We start from the raw sequence: 18,644 nt of genomic DNA on the forward strand, positions 1-18,644 counted from the left end.
GCCCGCCCTTACAGTCTTGTGGAGAGTTATCAACTGGGAGTCCTGTGACCTTGCTTCGATTCTTGGCGTCTCTGATCTTGGCTTGTGGCCTAGAAGTCTGGAAGACTTGGGGGAGGCGTGGGTTTTATTATCTCCAGCGTTGTTTTTGCCAGCAAGAATCCTGTTTTATTGCCTGGCCTTCGTGAAACCTCTGTGAAGCTTCAGAGTGTTCCTGTCTGTAAGAACAGTTTTTGTTACCTGTGTTTGCTTTGAATTATATAAACTGCCTTTGCTTTTTACCAGTGTGTCTGGATACTCTTTTTGGTTGGTGTTGGCGTCTGGGGGGATCCAGACAGAACAACTTTGGACATCCAGGAAGTTTATAATTTACAAAACAAGGATATACCTTTTTCAAGCTCAATCACACGAGTAAGATAAAGTAGAGGAGAGACTTTGCATTCCTAAAGATTTACCTATCGCTCAGGATTTTGGAATTGTAGCATCGAACCAGGACGCTTCTTTTGTCTGATATTTTAAAGCAATCTCTTTATTTTATCCTTCCTCCTCTTGTTTGTCTCCTGCAGTGGTGGATACTCTACACATGCCTCCGACGCCCCCCAGCAGCCATGGCAGTGATTCTGAGGGTGGACAAAGCCCAACCCGGTCCCTCCCACCATCAAGCCCCACCCACTTGCAGGCCACTGTTAAAGTGACTTCACGCACAGCTTCCGCCCTTACCAATTCACCTCTCTTAACAGCACCACATGTAAGAGATAGCGGTCTCTGCATTTTTATTTTAATCAATGCATTTTGCTTGAATTAATTGGGTACATTGATGGATCTCAAAACATTGTTACAGTGATCCCTCGTTTTTCGCAGGGGATGCGTTCCAAGACCACCCGTGAAAAACAAATTTCCGTGAAGTAGAGGAAATATATTTTTTTATGCATTTAACGAGTATTTGGACTTTTAAAACCCACCCTTTGCATTAACAACATGCCAATTGATCAGGAAATGCCTTGGTGAATTGGAACATTAATTTAAAAGAAAGCATTATCGATATAAATACTTCTAGAAACTTAAAAAGCAAAATAAATGTGATTTAGTTCTTCAAGCAAACTTTTTAGAGTGGGTTGAAATTCTTGAATCTATTATATTAATTGGGTAGTGGTCCTTTAAACCATGTCTGTACCGCTTTGGAGAATAGAAGTTCCTGCTTGCTTGCCTATTTAATTATGTTTTTGTTTAGTGTCGTGATCATAAATTTAACATTTAAGAGAATCTTACTCATGCTTACCAGTGCATTCTTTTCCCTCCCCCTCACCTCACCTTATTGTGAAAGAAACTTCAGGGCACAGGTCCTCTAATGTTGACCGAGGAGGAGAAGAGAACTTTGATAGCAGAAGGTTATCCCATTCCTACAAAACTTCCCCTCACCAAAGCGGAAGAGAAAGCACTGAAGAAAATAAGGAGAAAGATCAAGAACAAGGTAAATGTCAGGCCGAAGCCATTTTGAGTTGGAGACTTTGCCACAAGTAGAGTAGTACTGTGGTTGCATGGGAAGGGAAAAAATTCTAGCCACTATAAATTCCTTCCAGAGTGTCAAGGTCATCTTTTGTTCAACACCAGCAGGAAGTACTGGGGAGGATTGTGGATATTGAGAGAACCAAAGTGGTCCATGGGATGAACTTGTGGGTATGGGAACAAGGGATGAACCTTAACCTGGGTGGAGAACTGTAGGGAAAGTTAGTATCGGGATGACTACAATTCGTAACCAACATGACTCTGTCAATAAATTGGAACTTGGGAAGAAGGCCAAGGTTTGGACTCTTGATTTATTTCCCAGAAGTTATTTGCAACGCTAACAGAATGGTTCATTTAAACCCAAACAAATGCATACTATGGCTTAACCCAGGAGTGGAAGGCCAAGGTTTGGACTCTGATTTAGTTCTCGGATGTTAATAGGTACCCTGGCAATAAGACAACTTGGTTCCTTGCATATCTGTTCCTACAACATCCCTCCTCCCTCCAGCACTTTTTTTTTTTTTTTACATTTTTCCATCTTTCCAGGAAGTAGGAAAGACGATCCCAATAGACTGTCGCCCCTTTGTGAATTTCCCACTCTAAAAGCCACCCAATTCTTTGCTGCCTTTCTATGGGTGTAAACTATGTATGTCCTTGTTGTTCTCTGACTCCAAGTTTGCCTGCAGCTGAATTAAAAATATTTTAACTGCCTTTCTTGTCCTAAGATTAACCTGGAAAAGGGAACAGGGTTTTGCAGGGTTTTTTGTATTCTGTTACTGAGTAACCATAGGTTGTTGTTTCCCACCCCTTTTCCCTGTTGGTTTGGTTCGGTTTGGTTTTGTGAAGCGTGCTGCTATTTTCTCTTCTAGATTTCTGCCCAAGAAAGCAGGCGGAAAAAGAAAGAGTACATGGACAGCTTGGAGAAGAGGTGAGCAGTAGGTTCCTTTGATCAAACTTCTAAGAAGGTGGACGAAACGGAAACTTAGATCCCAGTTGTTAAGAGGAGATATTTGTTTGCAGGATGTCTGTGATCTTCCCTTTAGAAAGCAGACTGCTGGAGAGAGGGAGGGTAGATGGGCCAAGGGCCTAATTCAATTTAAAGAGATCCCGCTCTTGAATAGTTGCCTTGCTCTGTGCTTAAAGGAACCGCTATGGCCTCCAAAGTTTGGAAGTACACATGCCTTCTATGCCCCCTAGTGGCTACTAAGAAGGGAAATTTAAATTTATTACGCATAAGGTACCGGCTATGCATAATAAATAAATATATTCATTTATTTTATTTCTATGCTGCCCTTCTCTAGAAACCAGGGTGGCTTACAGCAAATTCATGCAAAAAAGAAAATCTACATTTAAAATGCTGTCTTATAATCCCAATACTTAAAATTTAACCAATCACGTCCATACATACATGCAATCATTGGTCGGGGCTAGATATTAACAACTCGTTGATATTGAAATACTAGCATAGCAGCCATAACCTAATATGCCCAGACTGAGAATAAATCTTGGAGCAGAATGTGCTGGTAAAAGAAAGACTTGTTTCATTTATTTCTCAATATGGTAAAAGTTTCACCATCCTTCCTATACTCAGGGTTTGTCTAGAGCAGTGTTTTTCAACCAGTGTGCCGCGACACACTAGTGTGCCGTGAGACATGGTCAGGTGTGCCACGGGGAAATTAAACATGGGTTCGCAAACTACCATTCCTGCTAGGATATCCCTTTTGTGTTCATCAAAACAGGCCCAGGTTTTGTACTAAGTGAGTATAAATACATTTAGAAACTATATTATTAACTATATGTATAATATGTACCATGTTAGAGTGTCATTTTGTATCATTTTGGTTGGTGGTGTGCCCTAGATTTTGTAAATGTAAAAAATGTGCCGCAGCTCAAAAAAGGTTGAAAATCACTGGTCTAGAGCACAAACTATTCTTGATTATAAAGTGAAAGTCCATAAATGGAAATCTCATGGCTAATTCCTATTTAATCCTAATGGCAGTTCAGAAGGTATGTATCATTACTGTTGGTTAACCAAACACAGAACTTATATATCTTTGATTTTCATTGATTTCCAAGGGTTGAGTCCTGCTCAACTGAGAACAGTGAGCTTCGCAAGAAAGTGGAAGTTCTGGAGAATACAAACAGGTAAAATATGCAATCCAAGGTTGTTTTTTAAAAAAACCCTAAAAAACACCCCTTCTTTCTTTCCATACTATATTTTGAACTGAACAAAACTGGAAGGGGCCAGAGGCCAACGAGAAAAATTATTTGTATTTATTTAAATAATTAATACATTAATTTATTAATTATTTATATAGCAATAGCATTTTATTTTATAAATGTGTGGATAGATCTGAATTTCCAAAAAGGCCCAGATGACATCCCAAGAATGGGATACAAAAATCAGTCCTGTTAGTTATCATAGCATCCTTTAGAACCGGGATCTAAAATTCCCACATTGTACCACTAGTCTTATGAGAGCCAAATTACAGCTAGTCCTTAACTTACGATCACAATTGAGTGCCAAATTTCCATTGCTAAGCAAGTGACTTATGTCCCATGTTCTTTTTTTTTTTGTCCACTGTTGTTAGCAAATCATTGCATTGTTTAAGTAAATGATGAAGTTGTTGCTTCCCCCATTGACTTTGCTTTTTGGAAGCCAGGTGGGAATGTTACAAATGTGGATCCTGTGATCCTGGGACACTTATTTGTATTTGTATTGTATTTATTAGATTTGTATGCCGCCCCTCTCCGAAGACTTGGGGTGGCTAACAACAATAAAAAAGTCAATGTAAACAGATCTAATATTAAAAATAATCTAAAAAGCCCCAATTTAAAGAACCAGTCATACATACAAGCATACCATGTATAAATTCTATAAGCCTAGGGGGAAGGGAAAATTTCAATTCCCCCATGCCTGACGACAGAGGTGGGTTTTAAGGAGCTTGCGAAAGGCAAGGAGGGTGGGGGCAACTCTGATATCTGGGGGGAGCTGGTTCCAGAGGGTCGGGGCCGCCACAGAGAAGGCTCTTTTCCTGGGTCCTGTCAAACGACATTGTTTAGTTGACGGAACCCGGAGAAGGCCAACTCTGTGGGACCTAACAGGTCGCTGGGATTCGTGCGGCAGAAGGCGGTCCCGGAGATATTCTGGTCCGATGCCATGAAGGGCTTTATAGGTCATAACCAACACTTATAACTTACATCAGTTCATTTAGTGACTGTTGAAAGTTACAACAGCACGTCTTTCACACTTATGACCTTTGAGGCAGCCCCCTGATCATGTGATCAAAATTCAGATACTTGGCAACTGGTTCATATCTTTGATCGTTGCTATGTCCCAAAAGTCATGTGATTTAGTGATGTATCTAAATCATTACTCCATCCATTACAGTCTTGGCTGTCTCCTGATTAAAAAATTATATGGCCATTAGTAGATATGGAAAGGGATTTGGGCCAACTGAAGACAAGCAAAGTCAACAGGGAAGCCAGATTCACTTAACAACCATGTTCCTAACTTATCAACTGCAATGATTCACTCAACAACTGTAGCCATAAAGGTTGTAAGATGGAGCAAAACTCACATAACAAGTGTCTCACTTCACAGTAGAAATGTTGAACTCCGTTGTGATTGTAAGTCAAGGGCTACCTTTGCCTGTCAGTTGCCAAAGACCCAAATTTTGATCCCTAGACTCTGGGGTTGTTGCAGCAGTTGTAAGTTGTGAAAACTGGTCCTAAGTGACTTTTACCAGTGTCGCTATAATTTAGAATGGTCATTAAAGGAAGGCTTGTCAGTTGAGGGCTATTTGGATGAGCTAGAAAAAGCAGAGAATCAGTGATGTTATTGATGTGGCTGGAATTTGTAGTTCTGTGAGATACTGAGAAGGGTTCCCCCAGAGCTTCTACTCCTTTGATAGTAGAATGTTCTCTGTGGAGCTTGGAAACGATCTGTGGGTTCGCATATGTTTCGTGTAGATGATTTCAGTAAACTGCTTTGGATACTGCATGAAAGACAGAGAGCATGACATAGAAACTGCAGTAAATAAATCTTGCAAGCCACAGAATATTGGGCAAAGCTGTCTGTGCCTACTGCTTCTCACAGCGTGGGCTGTCAGTGCAGTCTCAGATAGTCAGGCATCAGCAACAAGAAAGGCACTTATCATTTTTTGACACATGAAGTGGCAAGTTTGAGCAAAATCCTTCAGGAAGCTCACATTCCGTTTCTGTGCAATACCGCAATGAAACCGGCATACTTTAAACAGTGGTTGGCAGCTATGGCTGTTTAAAAGGTCTAAAGGGGGAAAAAGCATTTAGATAAAAGTGCACAATCATTTCTTTCCTAGACAATCCAGAGTTTAGTGTCTCCATGTAAAAGTTCTGCACTTGGAAGGCAGACCTCTGTGTAACCATAGCAAATTCAGATACCTATACCTTTTTCAGCTGCTGTGGGTGTGGAAAGGGATTTTGGCCAACTGAAGAGTAGGATGTACTCCTCTTTTGTAAGCTGCTCTTCCCCTTTTGCTATGAGTTTGACATCTGAGATTGGAGGGAGAAAACAATACTATAAGTAGCACAGAAGCAAATATTCTCAAGCTAGGCGAGGATAAATCAATGATTTTGTATTGAATCGCCTGTAGAATGGAGAGACCGTAAATCAGTGCCAGAACACCTGCTTTGGATGCTGATAGGCCTAAAGATTGGCAGCTTTAACAAAGAACAGAATATGGTAACTGGCCAGATTTCTGCCTGGAAGGCTTCTATCAGGCTAAATAGTTTGATATAAATTTCCAAATCAGGGAGAGATTTGGTAGCTGGAGAAAAGATTGATATTGATGTTGATAGGTTAATGCAATTATGTTTTATTTTTGAAGGGGGGAAAAGGCAAATAAGAAAATAACCCCCACAATTGGGGATAATGTAATGGCCATAACATATAGAAAATCTCTCTTCTTTGCGATATAATAGTGCCTTGTTAACAACTCTAATTTAGTCTTGCTCAAAATTGCATTTTGCCAGATGTGTTGAATCAAGGCTACCACATCGGGATTAGCAAAAATGTGGATGAGCCTTAGATCTGATGAGCCCTGGACTTCAGCTCCCACAATACCACAGTTCACAGGATTAACTGAAGTTTAATAGATGGGTTGCATGTCTCAGAGATACAGTGATGGGAAAGGCCCCCCTAGAACTTTGTTTTGTATAAAAGCTGGATCAAAAGGCATCTATTGAGCAGCCCCCAAGAAAAGAAAAATAATATTTTCTTTCCTCTTGTAGGGTTTATTGTGTGGGTGTATTCTTCTTGACAGGTAATCTCCAAGTATTAAAAATCTCAAAATACCTAAAATATCTGGGAAAAATTGGAAGAATGTGTAGAAACCAATTCTTAAGAAGTTAAGAGTCAGACTGTAGAATTTGCTATCAAAAGCTGTATTGATGGTTCTCAACTAGGGTAGAATTAGGGATTAGACAGTTTCATGGAAGATAAGGTTGCTACCAGTAGTAGTCAGGGTGTCTCTGGGTGTTGAGGATTTCCTTGCTACTCTCTGAGCTTGGTTGTTTTTTTTGCAGACATTTCTGCAAGAAGCTCAAGAGAACACTTAAGGATCCCTCATTTCAACCCCATGCTACAACTATTCTCCTTTGTTGTCTATTGTCTATGTTTCGTGTATTTTCCTTGTGCATTCCATAGGGACCTTTGATTGTCCACTGTAGGAAAAGGAGAACGGGCTAAATGGGCCTGTAATCTGATCCGCCAGGACTTTTATGTTCTTAACTGATGACCAATTCGCTGATTCCTGCTCCTGTGTCTTTCAGAACACTCCTGCAACAATTACAGAGGCTCCAAACCATGGTAGCTGGCAAAGTGTCACGGTCCTGTAAAGCTGCTAGTACACAAACAGGGACTTGTCTCATGGTAAGCAGCTTTTCATCCCTGATGGTCTCTCCAGACTTTCACTTATCTTTCTTTGGTGTTTCTGTGCAGCTTACGCTGTCACGGTATGAGGAATAAGTGTTTAGGTACCCACATTTTGCTCTTCGGGTAGCGCTGCTGTATTTATTTCTTTTATATTCAGCTTTCTGCTTTCAGCAGAGTAGAGAACACTTTTTCTTGCTTCCCCCCTCCCCTTTTCCATCAACAGCCTTGGGCTGAGTAAACTTGACTTGTTCCAAGTTAACTCTGTGAGCTTCCGTGACTGAGGGTTCAAATCTATGTTTGAAACAATATACCAGACTGGCTTTGATTACAGACCAAATGAGATATGCATCCCCCTCCCATACTTTTTTTTTTTTTACCAAGTACAGTGGTACCTTGTGATATGAACCCCTCGTGATACGAACCTGGGGTTCGGAAATTTTTTGCCTCTTCTTATGAACTTTTTTCGGCTTACGAACCCACCGCAGATCTCAAAATGGCGCTTCGCCATTTTTCGGGTTCCAGAGGCCGCCGAGAAGCGCCCGGCTGTTTCAGAAGGTTACAGCTGGGCGGCGCCACTCGGCAGAGCGTTGTTTTTATTTATTTATTTTATTTATTTATTAGATTTGTATGCCGCCCCTCTCCGAAGACTTTTTGAGATCGGTGTCATCGTTTTCGGCCGATCTGGAGGCTGGAAAGGAGGTGGGGAATCCCAATAGGGAATTCCATGGGCAGAGCTTTGTTACAGAAGGTGACAGCCGGGCGGCGGTGCTTCTCGTCGGCCTCCTGAACCCGAACCCGAAAAGTTCAGGTTCGGGAGAACGCCGAGAAGCCCCCTGGCTGTTTTTAAAATGTGACCGCTGGGCGGCAGCGCCCAGCAGAGCGCCATTTTGCAATTTTTTTTTCTTTTTGCATGCATTAATCGCTTTTACATTGTTTCCTATGGGAAACAATGTTTCGTCTTACGAACTTTTCGCCTTACGAACCTACTTCCGGAACCAATTAAGTTCGTAAGACAAGGTATTACTGTAAATACCAGGTATGGGAAGAAAAGATCTACATTGAGATCTTGGTAGGGGCAATTGTTTCAATTCTTATTGATCCTACAGGGATTAGGCTTTGATTAGACTGTCTTCCTTTCTTTTGGTTGTCACTCTGTGATTGGTGACATATTGAGATTGCCCTGATGGTGATGACCAAGTCTGCAGTGGAGGTTTTTTAAGGACAGAATTAGGTTGCAGTGGTTGTTTCATGTAGCATTCAGTTTGGTGCATAGAGATAATGTTAGACAGAAATGCTAATGGTGAAATGGAAGTTCAGAGGCCATGAGATAGAGTGAAATAACACAGTCATTATGGTAGCTAGCAGCATAGATATCATATATTCAAAGACTCTGAAATCCAATCTTGATAGGAAGTAATTATCTGCTACTTTCATTTTTCTTTCCCTTTTTAGTCTCTTATTTCCACCAAAATAACGATTTCTTATATGCATTTGCCTTTCCCAGAAGTTTTAATTCTAATTTGAATGTCAATGTTAGCCCTAATAAGAAAAACTAATTAAAAAAAAGTTAGCCTGCAAACTTTATCTTCCTGATATTTTGATGTCTTTGGGCAGGGAGGAAGAAGTCCGATTAGTTAGAAGTCCTATTATTTATTTTATTTATTTATTTGATTTTTATGCCGCCCTTCTCCTTAGACTCAGGGCGGCTTACAACATGTTAGCGATAGCACTTTTTTAACAGAGCCAGGCTATTGCCCCCACAATACGGGTCCTCATTTTACCCACCTCGGAAGGATGGAAGGCTGAGTCAACCTTGAGCCGGTGATGAGATTTGAACCACTGACCTACAGATCTACAAGTCAGCTTTAGTGGCCTGCAGTACAGCGCTCTACTTGCTGTGCCACCCCGGCTCATATCAGGAAATCTGTACCATCTGTTTATAGGCTAGCTTTAGATGACCATTGAAATGGGCTTCAGGTCAACTTTTGTTGGATTAACAACTGAGAATATACAATAGTTAGTTACGGTTTATCTATCCATTTCTCCTTAGATTATTATTTTTCTTCAAGGAGTGTTTGTGCTTCCAGTAGATTCAGTTATGTTCCTTTTTAAATACATTGGAACACACAAGCAGCAGGTGAATTGATAGGAGTGGTGATACAAAGCAATAAAAATTTTGGATAATTTAAAAAAATAATATCTTAACTGAATAGAATGTTTTTAAAACTTCTAGAATTGCCATGCTAAAACAAGATGTGTTTCTACTACAGTCCTCAACATTTAGGACTGGAATTTTAGTCTCAAAACAATGCAATTAGTAAGCAATTATTTTCACTATGGCTGTTAAGTAATTCATATGTTTATTAATTAAATCACCTGGTTGTTAAGCAAACCTGGCTTCCCCGACTAATTTTGTCTGTGAAAAACTGGCTGGGAAGATTTGGGAAAGTCAGAAATTGTGATCATCCATTGTAATATGCAATCCCATTTGCTAAGCACCTGGATTGTGATTATGTGGCCTTTATAACTTCAAGGGTGGTTCATGTGTCGCTTTTTCTGAGCCTGTTGTAACTTTGAAACAGCATTAAAGAAATGGTAAATAAGTTGAGGTCTAGCTGTAAAGTGTACATTGCACCTGGGTTTCTACAATTGGAGAATTATTTCCGCTAAGCAAGAGAAGAGAAGAACGAACTTTGGGAGCATAGTTTTTGTTGGTTTTGTATTTAACTTGTATTGGCTGGATTTATATCCAGCTTCTGATGACATGACTGTAATTTTACCATATGAAATAAAACATGTGCTTTCTCCACCACCAGGCTGTAGTATTATGCTTCGCAATTATTTTGGGCAGCTTTTCGCAGAGTTTTGGGCCTCATTCCTCCATCACAAAAGCCGTGCTGCCAACCCAACATTCTACACCAGAGTCATATACAGCATCAATAGGTGAGTGCAAAATCAGGAGGTTTTAATGTTCTGTTTGTAAAGCATCCTTTCTCATTGTAGATACTCAGAAACTTTAAAACTATAATTATACCCCCCTATTCATTATATTAGTATAATGAATAGTCACTTGTGTTGGGACCAGTGACCAACCAGTAACTGATATATTATTATTATTATTTATTGGATTTGTATGACGCCCTTCTCCGCAGACTCGGGGCGGCTAACAACAATGATAAAAACAGCTTGTAACAATCCAATTAATAAAACAACTAAAAACCCTTATTATAAAAACTAAACATACACACAAACATACCATGCATAACTTGTAATGGCCTAGGGGGAAGGAATATCTTAACTCCCCCATGCCTGGCGATAAAGGTGGGTCTTGAGTAATTTGCGAAAGACAAGGAGGGTGGGGGCCGTTCTAATATCTGGGGGGAGTTGATTGACATTGTTTGGTCGACGGGACCCGGAGAAGGCCAACTCTGTGGGACCTTATCGGCCGCTGGGATTCGTGCGGTAGAAGGCGGTTCTGGATGTATTCTGGCCCAGTGCCATGTAGGGCTTTAAAGCTCATTACCAACACTTTGAATTGTGATCGGAAGCCGATTGGCAGCCAGTGCAGGCCACGGAGTGTTGCAGAGACGTGGGCGAATCTAGGGAGCCCCACGATGGCTCTCACGGCCGCATTCTGCACGATCTGAAGTTTCCGAACACTTTGCAAAGGTAGCCCCATGTAGAGAGCATTGCAGTAATCGAACCTCGAGGTGATGAGGGCATGAGTGACTGTGAGCAATGACTCCCTGTCCAAATAGGGCTGCAACTGGTACACCAGGCGAACCTGGGCAAACGCCCTCCTCGCCACAGCCGAAAGATGATGTTCCAATGTCAGCTGTGGATTGAGGAAGACGCCCAAGTTGCGAACCCTCTCTGAGGGGGTCAGTAGTTCCCCCCCCCCCCCAGGGTAATGGACGGACAGATGGAATCGTCCTTGGGAGGCAAGACCCACAGCCACTCCATCTTGTCTGGGTTGAGTTTGAGTTTGTTGACACCCATCCAGGGTAATATTCTGGGACATGACAATAGGCTTACACCAGGATAAATGGCAGATAGATTTCATTGAATATAGAGTTTAAGCCTCTGTTTACAGAAGGAAAAATAAAATATGCCAGCCCTTTCAACTGCTCAGGAACCCCTGAAACTACAGAGGAGCAATCCACTGGCACCACCTCGCTGATACATAGCGCTTTCCTAAGTCTTTCAATTTTACCACTTTTTATACTTTTTCAGAATATGGGAGATATAACACACAAGATGGGTTGACGATTTTGTGAATACCTTGATCACAACGCAGACAGTTGACTGACTGCCAATCATCCTAATTATGACTTTGTTGTTAGCGTGCATAACGTATTCTCCCTTCTGCAATTGTTGGACTAGGGAATACATGTTCTCTTTATTGTCATAGGTATAAACTATAATACACATAAGAGGTTCAAAAGCGAAAGTAATTCCATGATAGTAAGTTACGATATGTGAGGCTATCACATCGGTGTGGGGAAATTTTTCTTCCATATGTTGATAGACAAAAAATGGATCTCTATGCTCCCTTGCTGTGTCTCCTATAGTAGCATCACAGAGCTGTAACAAATAGCATCTGGGACCTAGTCTGAAAAAAGTCTTCTATGTTGTAGGACAGGTACACCTGGTTGTATCTAGCTAGATTTTGATGTTGACTGGTGAGAAAGTAAAATATCTAATGCCGTAGTCACCAACTGGTGGTCCATGGACCACTGGTCCGTGAGAAAATTTTGGTGATCTGCAGAAAAATCATTTGCATTTTTTATATTGCACTAAATCAGGGGTCCTCAAATGACAGCCCCTGGGATGGATACATGCAATGAACATTTGTGTTGCTGTAGAGAGTTTCCCCCTTCGGGGTCTTTTTGGGTAGGTTGGAGAGGGGAACAGAAATTCCAACATGGGGTCTGCTTCGGCCTCCTGGTGCGGGACTGTGTGTGAAGGCTGCAGGGAAGCGTCACCAGTGATAAAGAGCTGGAGAGTCTTGTTTTAATGGGACTGCATCACGGCCTGGAACTGGCTGACTATCTCAGCCTGCTGAGCCTCCAGGCACTGGCAGCTGGCCTTGCACTCCCGCAGGTCTTCTCTCTGCTTGGAAAGCCCATGCTCATAGTCCTCAGTGAGGTGCTTCTGCTGAGCCTCCTTCTTGGCCGGATCCAATTTGAACTGAGCCAGCTGTTTTGCCAACTCTTTCTCTTGGTGGTTGCTTAACTCCAACAGCTGCTTCCTGTAGCGGGCCTAAGGAGCCCAGGCAGGGAGGCGAGGACTGGTTGGGAGGGGAGGAGAGGGGCAAATAGAGGCCGGAGAGGCACCCCTCGCTGTGAGTACTTCAAGTTGGCTATTTCTACCCAGTCACATGCCCTCCTACCCATGATCACTGGACAAATCATATTGGTGGTCCGCGGGATTTAAAATTATGAATTTTAATCCCTAAGGTCTGAAAAGTTGATCTAATATACCACTTTTAAAGTGAGGATGAGAAACCACTAATGGCCCTATAATTTTTTTTTATCAGGAGACAGCCAAGACTGTAATGGATGGAGTAATGATTTAGATACATCACTGGGATGTCTGGAAAGTGTGTTTGTGTATAAAACACTGCAACTCTTGGAGACTAAAAGGAGGGGTTTGGGTTTGGGTATGATCTGAAAGCTATAGGTTGTCCCATCACCTGTTCCAGAGGTTGATCTTTACCACAATCTATCAGGCATATATTTTGGCTGAAGTCACTCCATCCTATTACGCATTCACTTATGCTAATTTTGAGTTTTCCTGAAAGTATCAGAACTAGGTTGCTTTATCAGAAACAAACTCTTGTATTTTGGATGGGAGGTCCAAAAGACTGGAAACGATGGGTGAGGTGGCTCAGTTTGAACATTTTGGAGAGAATTATAGTTCTCAATTTGGAGGTACCTTACATACAGGATAATAACCTACTTTGTTTAATTTAAAATGTTCACCATTTGGAAAAAAGGAAAGAGCCTTTCTTTGCTTATTTATTTATTTATTTATTTATTAGCTTTGTATGCCGCCCCTCTCCGTAGACTCGGGGCGGCTCACAACAATAACAAGAACAATGTAAGAACAAATCTAATAATTTAAAAAACACTAAAAACCCCATTATTAAAAGCCAACACACACACAAACATTCCATGTATAAACTGTATAGGCCCGGGGGAGATGTGTCAGTTCCCCCATGCCTGACGGCAGAGATGGGTCTTAAGAACTTTACGAAAGGCAAGGAGGGTGGGAGCAGTTCTAATCTCCGGGGGGGGGGGAGCTGATTCCAGAGGGTCGGGGCCGCCACAAAGAAGGCACTTCTACTGGGTCCTGCCAAACAACATTGTTTAGTCGACGGAACCTGGAGAAGGCCAACTGTGTGGGACCTAACCGGTCGCTGGGATTCGACAATTATAGACAATTGTCCTTCAAAAAGATTCAGCTGCATTATTGGGAGCAAAACATAGGAGTTTATATTGAAGACATTTGAAAGGTATTGAGTTTTGGACGGGGGGGGGAACTTTGAGTGAATTAAATAACACATGTAAATATAACAGCAGGAATCAGTATTATATTTGAGAAGATTTAAAAGATGATTTCTTTTGTCCAAGCTCTCTTGAGAGCAGGTTTGCAAAATAACTCTGCTATCTAGCGCCATATAATATTTGGACCTGATATTTGGACTTAGATGGGCCATATATCTAAGGCAGTTTTTAATACTGAAATTCACCATCAGTAGCCAAAATGTTCTCCTCTGCTAAAGCTCTTGAATGCCGTGAAGCCTAATGAAGTTTCTTGTCTTCATAGGTGTTAGATTTGCTGTTCATTCACTCCATCTCTTCCTTGTTTCTTCCCCTCTGCAGTGAGATCAAGGAGCCTCTTGACTTATGAGGGGCCTTATACCCTGGACGAACAGCTGTCCGATCACAGCAATGGCTGGGACAGGCACCTGGATGCCTCCAAAGCCCTGTCTTTGGAACCTGTGTCCAAGTCACAACCCAGTCAGGTTACAGAGATCACAATAGCCAACGAGACAAGGCTAGAAAAGTCACGGCTGGTGGGGCTGCAGCAGCACAGGTGAGTTTTTGGCAACATCAGAATGGAAGCAAACATTGATGGTTCGCAGCACATTATACGTGGTTGGTTTTGAAGAAAGATGAAAGAAAAATTATCTACTTTAGTGAGTGGCAAAAATATCAATCTGCATTTTTTTTTTTACTAGTTCCCATTCAATTTGGTAACACATAATTTACTTTCAAAGGAGAAAAAAAACCATAGTGTGTTTTTTCTGGAATGCAGTATGATGTAGGACCTATTTAGCTACAAGGTGACTGAGGCAGGGCATAAATGTTATTTATTTGGTTGTATAATTATTTCTCCAGCAGAGTAAAGCTGTTGACTCTTCCCATTGGACTTTTCTACCAGCAAAAACACGGAGCTTTATTTAGAAATCAATAAGCTGTATTTCTTCTTATACAGATTTACAAGCACAAATAGAAATGCAATGTGCCCACCTAAATTCTCAATTACAGATGTATGGGGAAATTTTAAAAAGGTCGTTATGCTCCACTCTAGATTACTCATTGCTTTCAAGGGGGGGGGGGGGGGAACATGGCCAAAGTGATTGAAAAGATAATAGAGCCAGCCAGTATGATGAATGACTGGTACCTGGGAAATATTCCTTGCCAAGAATACTACAAAATGTCTGCACACTTGGAAAACAAGACTTGTGGACTTCAACTCCCAGAATTCTCCAGCCAGCTATCCTCTGATCTGGCCTAGAGAATTCTGAGAGGTGAAGTCCACAAGTCTTAAAATTGCCAAGTTTGAAGACATCTGATCTAAGTAACCACTACTGCAGGAGGCAGTCTGGGTTTCATTTTTTCTAGAATGGCTGTAGCTCAGTGCTAGAATAAGGACTGACATATATACACACCTATACACATACATACATATTTGTACACATACATTCATACATCCCACACACCCCTAATTCATCATATATATGAGTGCTATTTAGTTGAATGTATATAGAAGAAAGGTAATTGTTTCATAGGGCAAAAAAGTATACTTTCTGTATGCCATATCATTTAAATTTTATATCACAGTAGGCATTACTTCAGCAAAGAAAGAACTTTTGCTAACAGATGGCATTGTTAAAAATGACACTTGCCATCTGCAAGTTTTATAAGAACTCAAGAGTTTAAAAATGCTGCCTGATTCATTGGAAACACCTTTTTACTTAATTGAAAATTGAAGTTTTGAGCAATTAAAATGAAGACACGAATAATATAATCTAGTGCATGTCTATCTGTTCAGAAGCAGTTTCCATGGAATTTAATGGGACTTGCCTCCCAGGAAAAGATGGGAGGATTGCAGCTGAATTGAGTAAATTAAACTTTCCAGTGTTGCTTTGGATAGTGAGATGGGTACTACATACATTTAATAATACTGTAATAAAAATATAAAAAATAAATTGTTACAATTCTGGATAGAAAACCGGTGTCAAATTCAAACTTTGCAATTTTAAATATTTGGGGATGGGAACGTTGAGTTTCATATTACTTGATATCTTGCTTCATATCACTTGATACCTTGCTGCTGTGAAGTGAAGCTAAAATATTTAATTTTAAAAATCCCAAGCAGTCATTTTTGTTTTGCTTGATTTTATTCATAGTAGTATTTCACAGTGACCTGAATTCTTCCTCTTCTCTGCTTACAGAATCAGTTCAGAACTGGATGCAAATGAAACACTAAAGATTGTTGAAATTGACAGGAGAGTCAACGCTACATCATAGGAGAGAGAAATGTTCCTCCCCTTTACATCTTTATTTCTGTTCCAAACAAAAGATTTGGAAAGACTTGTCACTGTCAGTAAATCTCAATGGCGAGAATGGACGACTTGTCTGAGAAAATGGCTTTGGTTGACTATTCTCCCCAAATCCTAATTATTTCACCTGTTATTTTGCCATTTTGCTCCTACATTCAGGATGATGGTGTTGATGTGGAAATGTGATAAAGGCAGACCTTTTGAATTATTTTCTTGACCTGCTTTTTTTTTTTAAAAAAATAGTAATTTCCATACCTGACTTCCAGCATAATATTCATTGTGGGAAGAACTATGTTGATACTATTTTGATGGGCCACCCCTGGTAGGGTGTTGCCTTCATTGAAAATCTCTCCCTCATTATCAAGATGAAACAGAAGCATAACCAACATTTTCCTATCTTCTGTAGAAGAATCGGACTGTAGACATGTTCTTTGTTGAACCTCAGTAGACAACAATGGTTAGTTCTGGCAAAACACATTGGTTTTCTTAGACTCAAGGTTTCATAATTCCTTTCCTTCTATGGTGATATCTCTGTAAAAACTGAAAATGCTTGGAGTCATTTTTCAGTACATTAGTTTAATTTTTCCCAATCTGATGACTTCTTGCTGTGTTGTAACTCAACTCCCCAAATAAGCCTAGGTATCGATAATGTATACCAGATTCTCATGTAGATATAAGAATCTGGTTGCTTATATTCCCCTATATCTTATACTCTCCTTATCTTTCTGTTGTAAATAGTATTTATTAGGGTTCCCCCCCCCCTTATGATTCAAGCTGGAATGGCAAGTCAAGGTTGCAAGTTTTTCAAAAGATTTTAGTGGATTTTGAAAAGCTTCCAAAACTTGTTTTAGACTCCAGGCATTAAACCTTGAAAAGTTTAATCTAAATAAGATTTCCCCCCCCCTTACTTCCTGACGTATTATTTTGTGCTCTCTGTTGTACTTGTTTTAAAATAAGCTTTTGGCTGTGAAATCAGTAAAAATTCCAGTCTCAGCAATCTCAATTTCTATAATCTTAAATGATCAGAACTTTTGGGAAGGAATTATTAGCATTGTTATGTTGAAATACCGTAGCACCTCTATAAAATACAGTTGCATGGGACCCTTCATCAAACAATTACTTATATGCTTAGAATTTTTTTAAAAAATCTCCAAATTACTTTGTAGTGGGGGATTTTCAAATATCAAACACGGTTAACAATGTTTATTTTTAAGGCACTGTATTATTCATTGTGTGATCATTGATTCCAGATGTCTGTAGCTGATAGATTTTGTATAGCAAGTGGGTGGGCTCTAAAATAAGAAAACGTTATTTATGGAAATCAATTATGAGGTTGTGATGCTCTTAATAATTGAGTAGTAGGTAGACTGGTGTATTTCTTTTGCTATGTATATGCTTTGATTGTATTCACAGGTTTTTTTATTATTATGCAAAGTAAAGTATTTTAACTAGTTAATGTTTCTGTATCGGCTGTTGACCGATGGAAATTGGTAGCTTTCCCATTCTACAAGTACCTGACAATTTACTTCTCCTTTTTCTTCTAACCCTAGAAACATTCAGTTCATGATTTATAAATCTGGGTTGAATGTCAAATTTGAAATGTCTTTCAAGAAATATCTGACAATAAGAATTCCCCCCCCCCCCCCAAAAAAAAAACACCTTCAATTTTGAGGAGTGGGTGCTATCTATTCATAGTTTGGCTGTCACTAAAATTGAATGACTAATATTAATTTGCAGTCATGGCTGGCTTCTGCAAAATTAAGTTCTCAAATGCCAGAAGCCCACTGCGCAGTCCACCTCCTCCCAGTAAAAAATGTATCTTTAGCATCCTCTCTCTCACTTTGTGACAAAAATAATCCCTCTGAAATTGCTAATTGAAATGAAATTGCTTTTTTTATATTGTTATTTTGAAGGTGTACTCCAAGCTGGTCATGTTGATTTATTAATCTGTTTCCCTCACTCTCAAGCCTTGTTACCGGGGACTTGTAGATCTGAATCCCACACTTCAGAGCTCAGACTTGTTGGTGCTGGTGTAATAGAACATTTTTCCTCTCCCATAAAGAATATGAGCTCTTGCAAGAAAGACAGAATTTATCAAGCAGCTGTATTTATGTTTAAACTGCCCAAGAAGACGCAGTTTTAAAAACCCTGAAAGATAAAAGATTCTGGTTTATGTTGAAAACTTGTAACATGCTCTTAGGGAGCTTTCCCTTATTCATAAACACAGTGGTTACAAGATTAACATCATTGTGACATCAATACCCAGTGGACTAATCTACCCTTATCATTTTGTTTAGTTTTGCATATTTTAAAACCAACAACAACAAGTTGAGGTATTTGATGATGTTTGAACACTGCTTGGAATTTTGAGTG

The 18,644-nt window shown here is 40.2% G+C and overlaps 1 protein-coding gene across 1 annotated transcript in view; it reads left to right on the plus strand.

The window, feature by feature from the left end:
* CREB3L2 (cAMP responsive element binding protein 3 like 2) overlaps positions 1-17,727 on the plus strand; it is a 103,541-nt gene extending 85,814 nt beyond the window's left edge. Inside the window, exons 5-12 of the mRNA XM_070756353.1 lie at positions 564-745; positions 1,322-1,468; positions 2,373-2,431; positions 3,580-3,648; positions 7,315-7,414; positions 10,234-10,360; positions 14,305-14,518; positions 16,164-17,727. Coding sequence (XP_070612454.1) covers positions 564-745; positions 1,322-1,468; positions 2,373-2,431; positions 3,580-3,648; positions 7,315-7,414; positions 10,234-10,360; positions 14,305-14,518; positions 16,164-16,239 — 974 coding nt within the window. The 3' untranslated portion in view covers positions 16,240-17,727. The remainder of the gene's footprint in view (positions 1-563; positions 746-1,321; positions 1,469-2,372; positions 2,432-3,579; positions 3,649-7,314; positions 7,415-10,233; positions 10,361-14,304; positions 14,519-16,163) is intronic.
* Positions 17,728-18,644: the final 917 nt, after the last annotated feature.

This window comes from Erythrolamprus reginae, chromosome 6, assembly GCF_031021105.1.
Source record: "Erythrolamprus reginae isolate rEryReg1 chromosome 6, rEryReg1.hap1, whole genome shotgun sequence".
Taxonomy (NCBI): domain Eukaryota; kingdom Metazoa; phylum Chordata; class Lepidosauria; order Squamata; family Dipsadidae; genus Erythrolamprus; species Erythrolamprus reginae.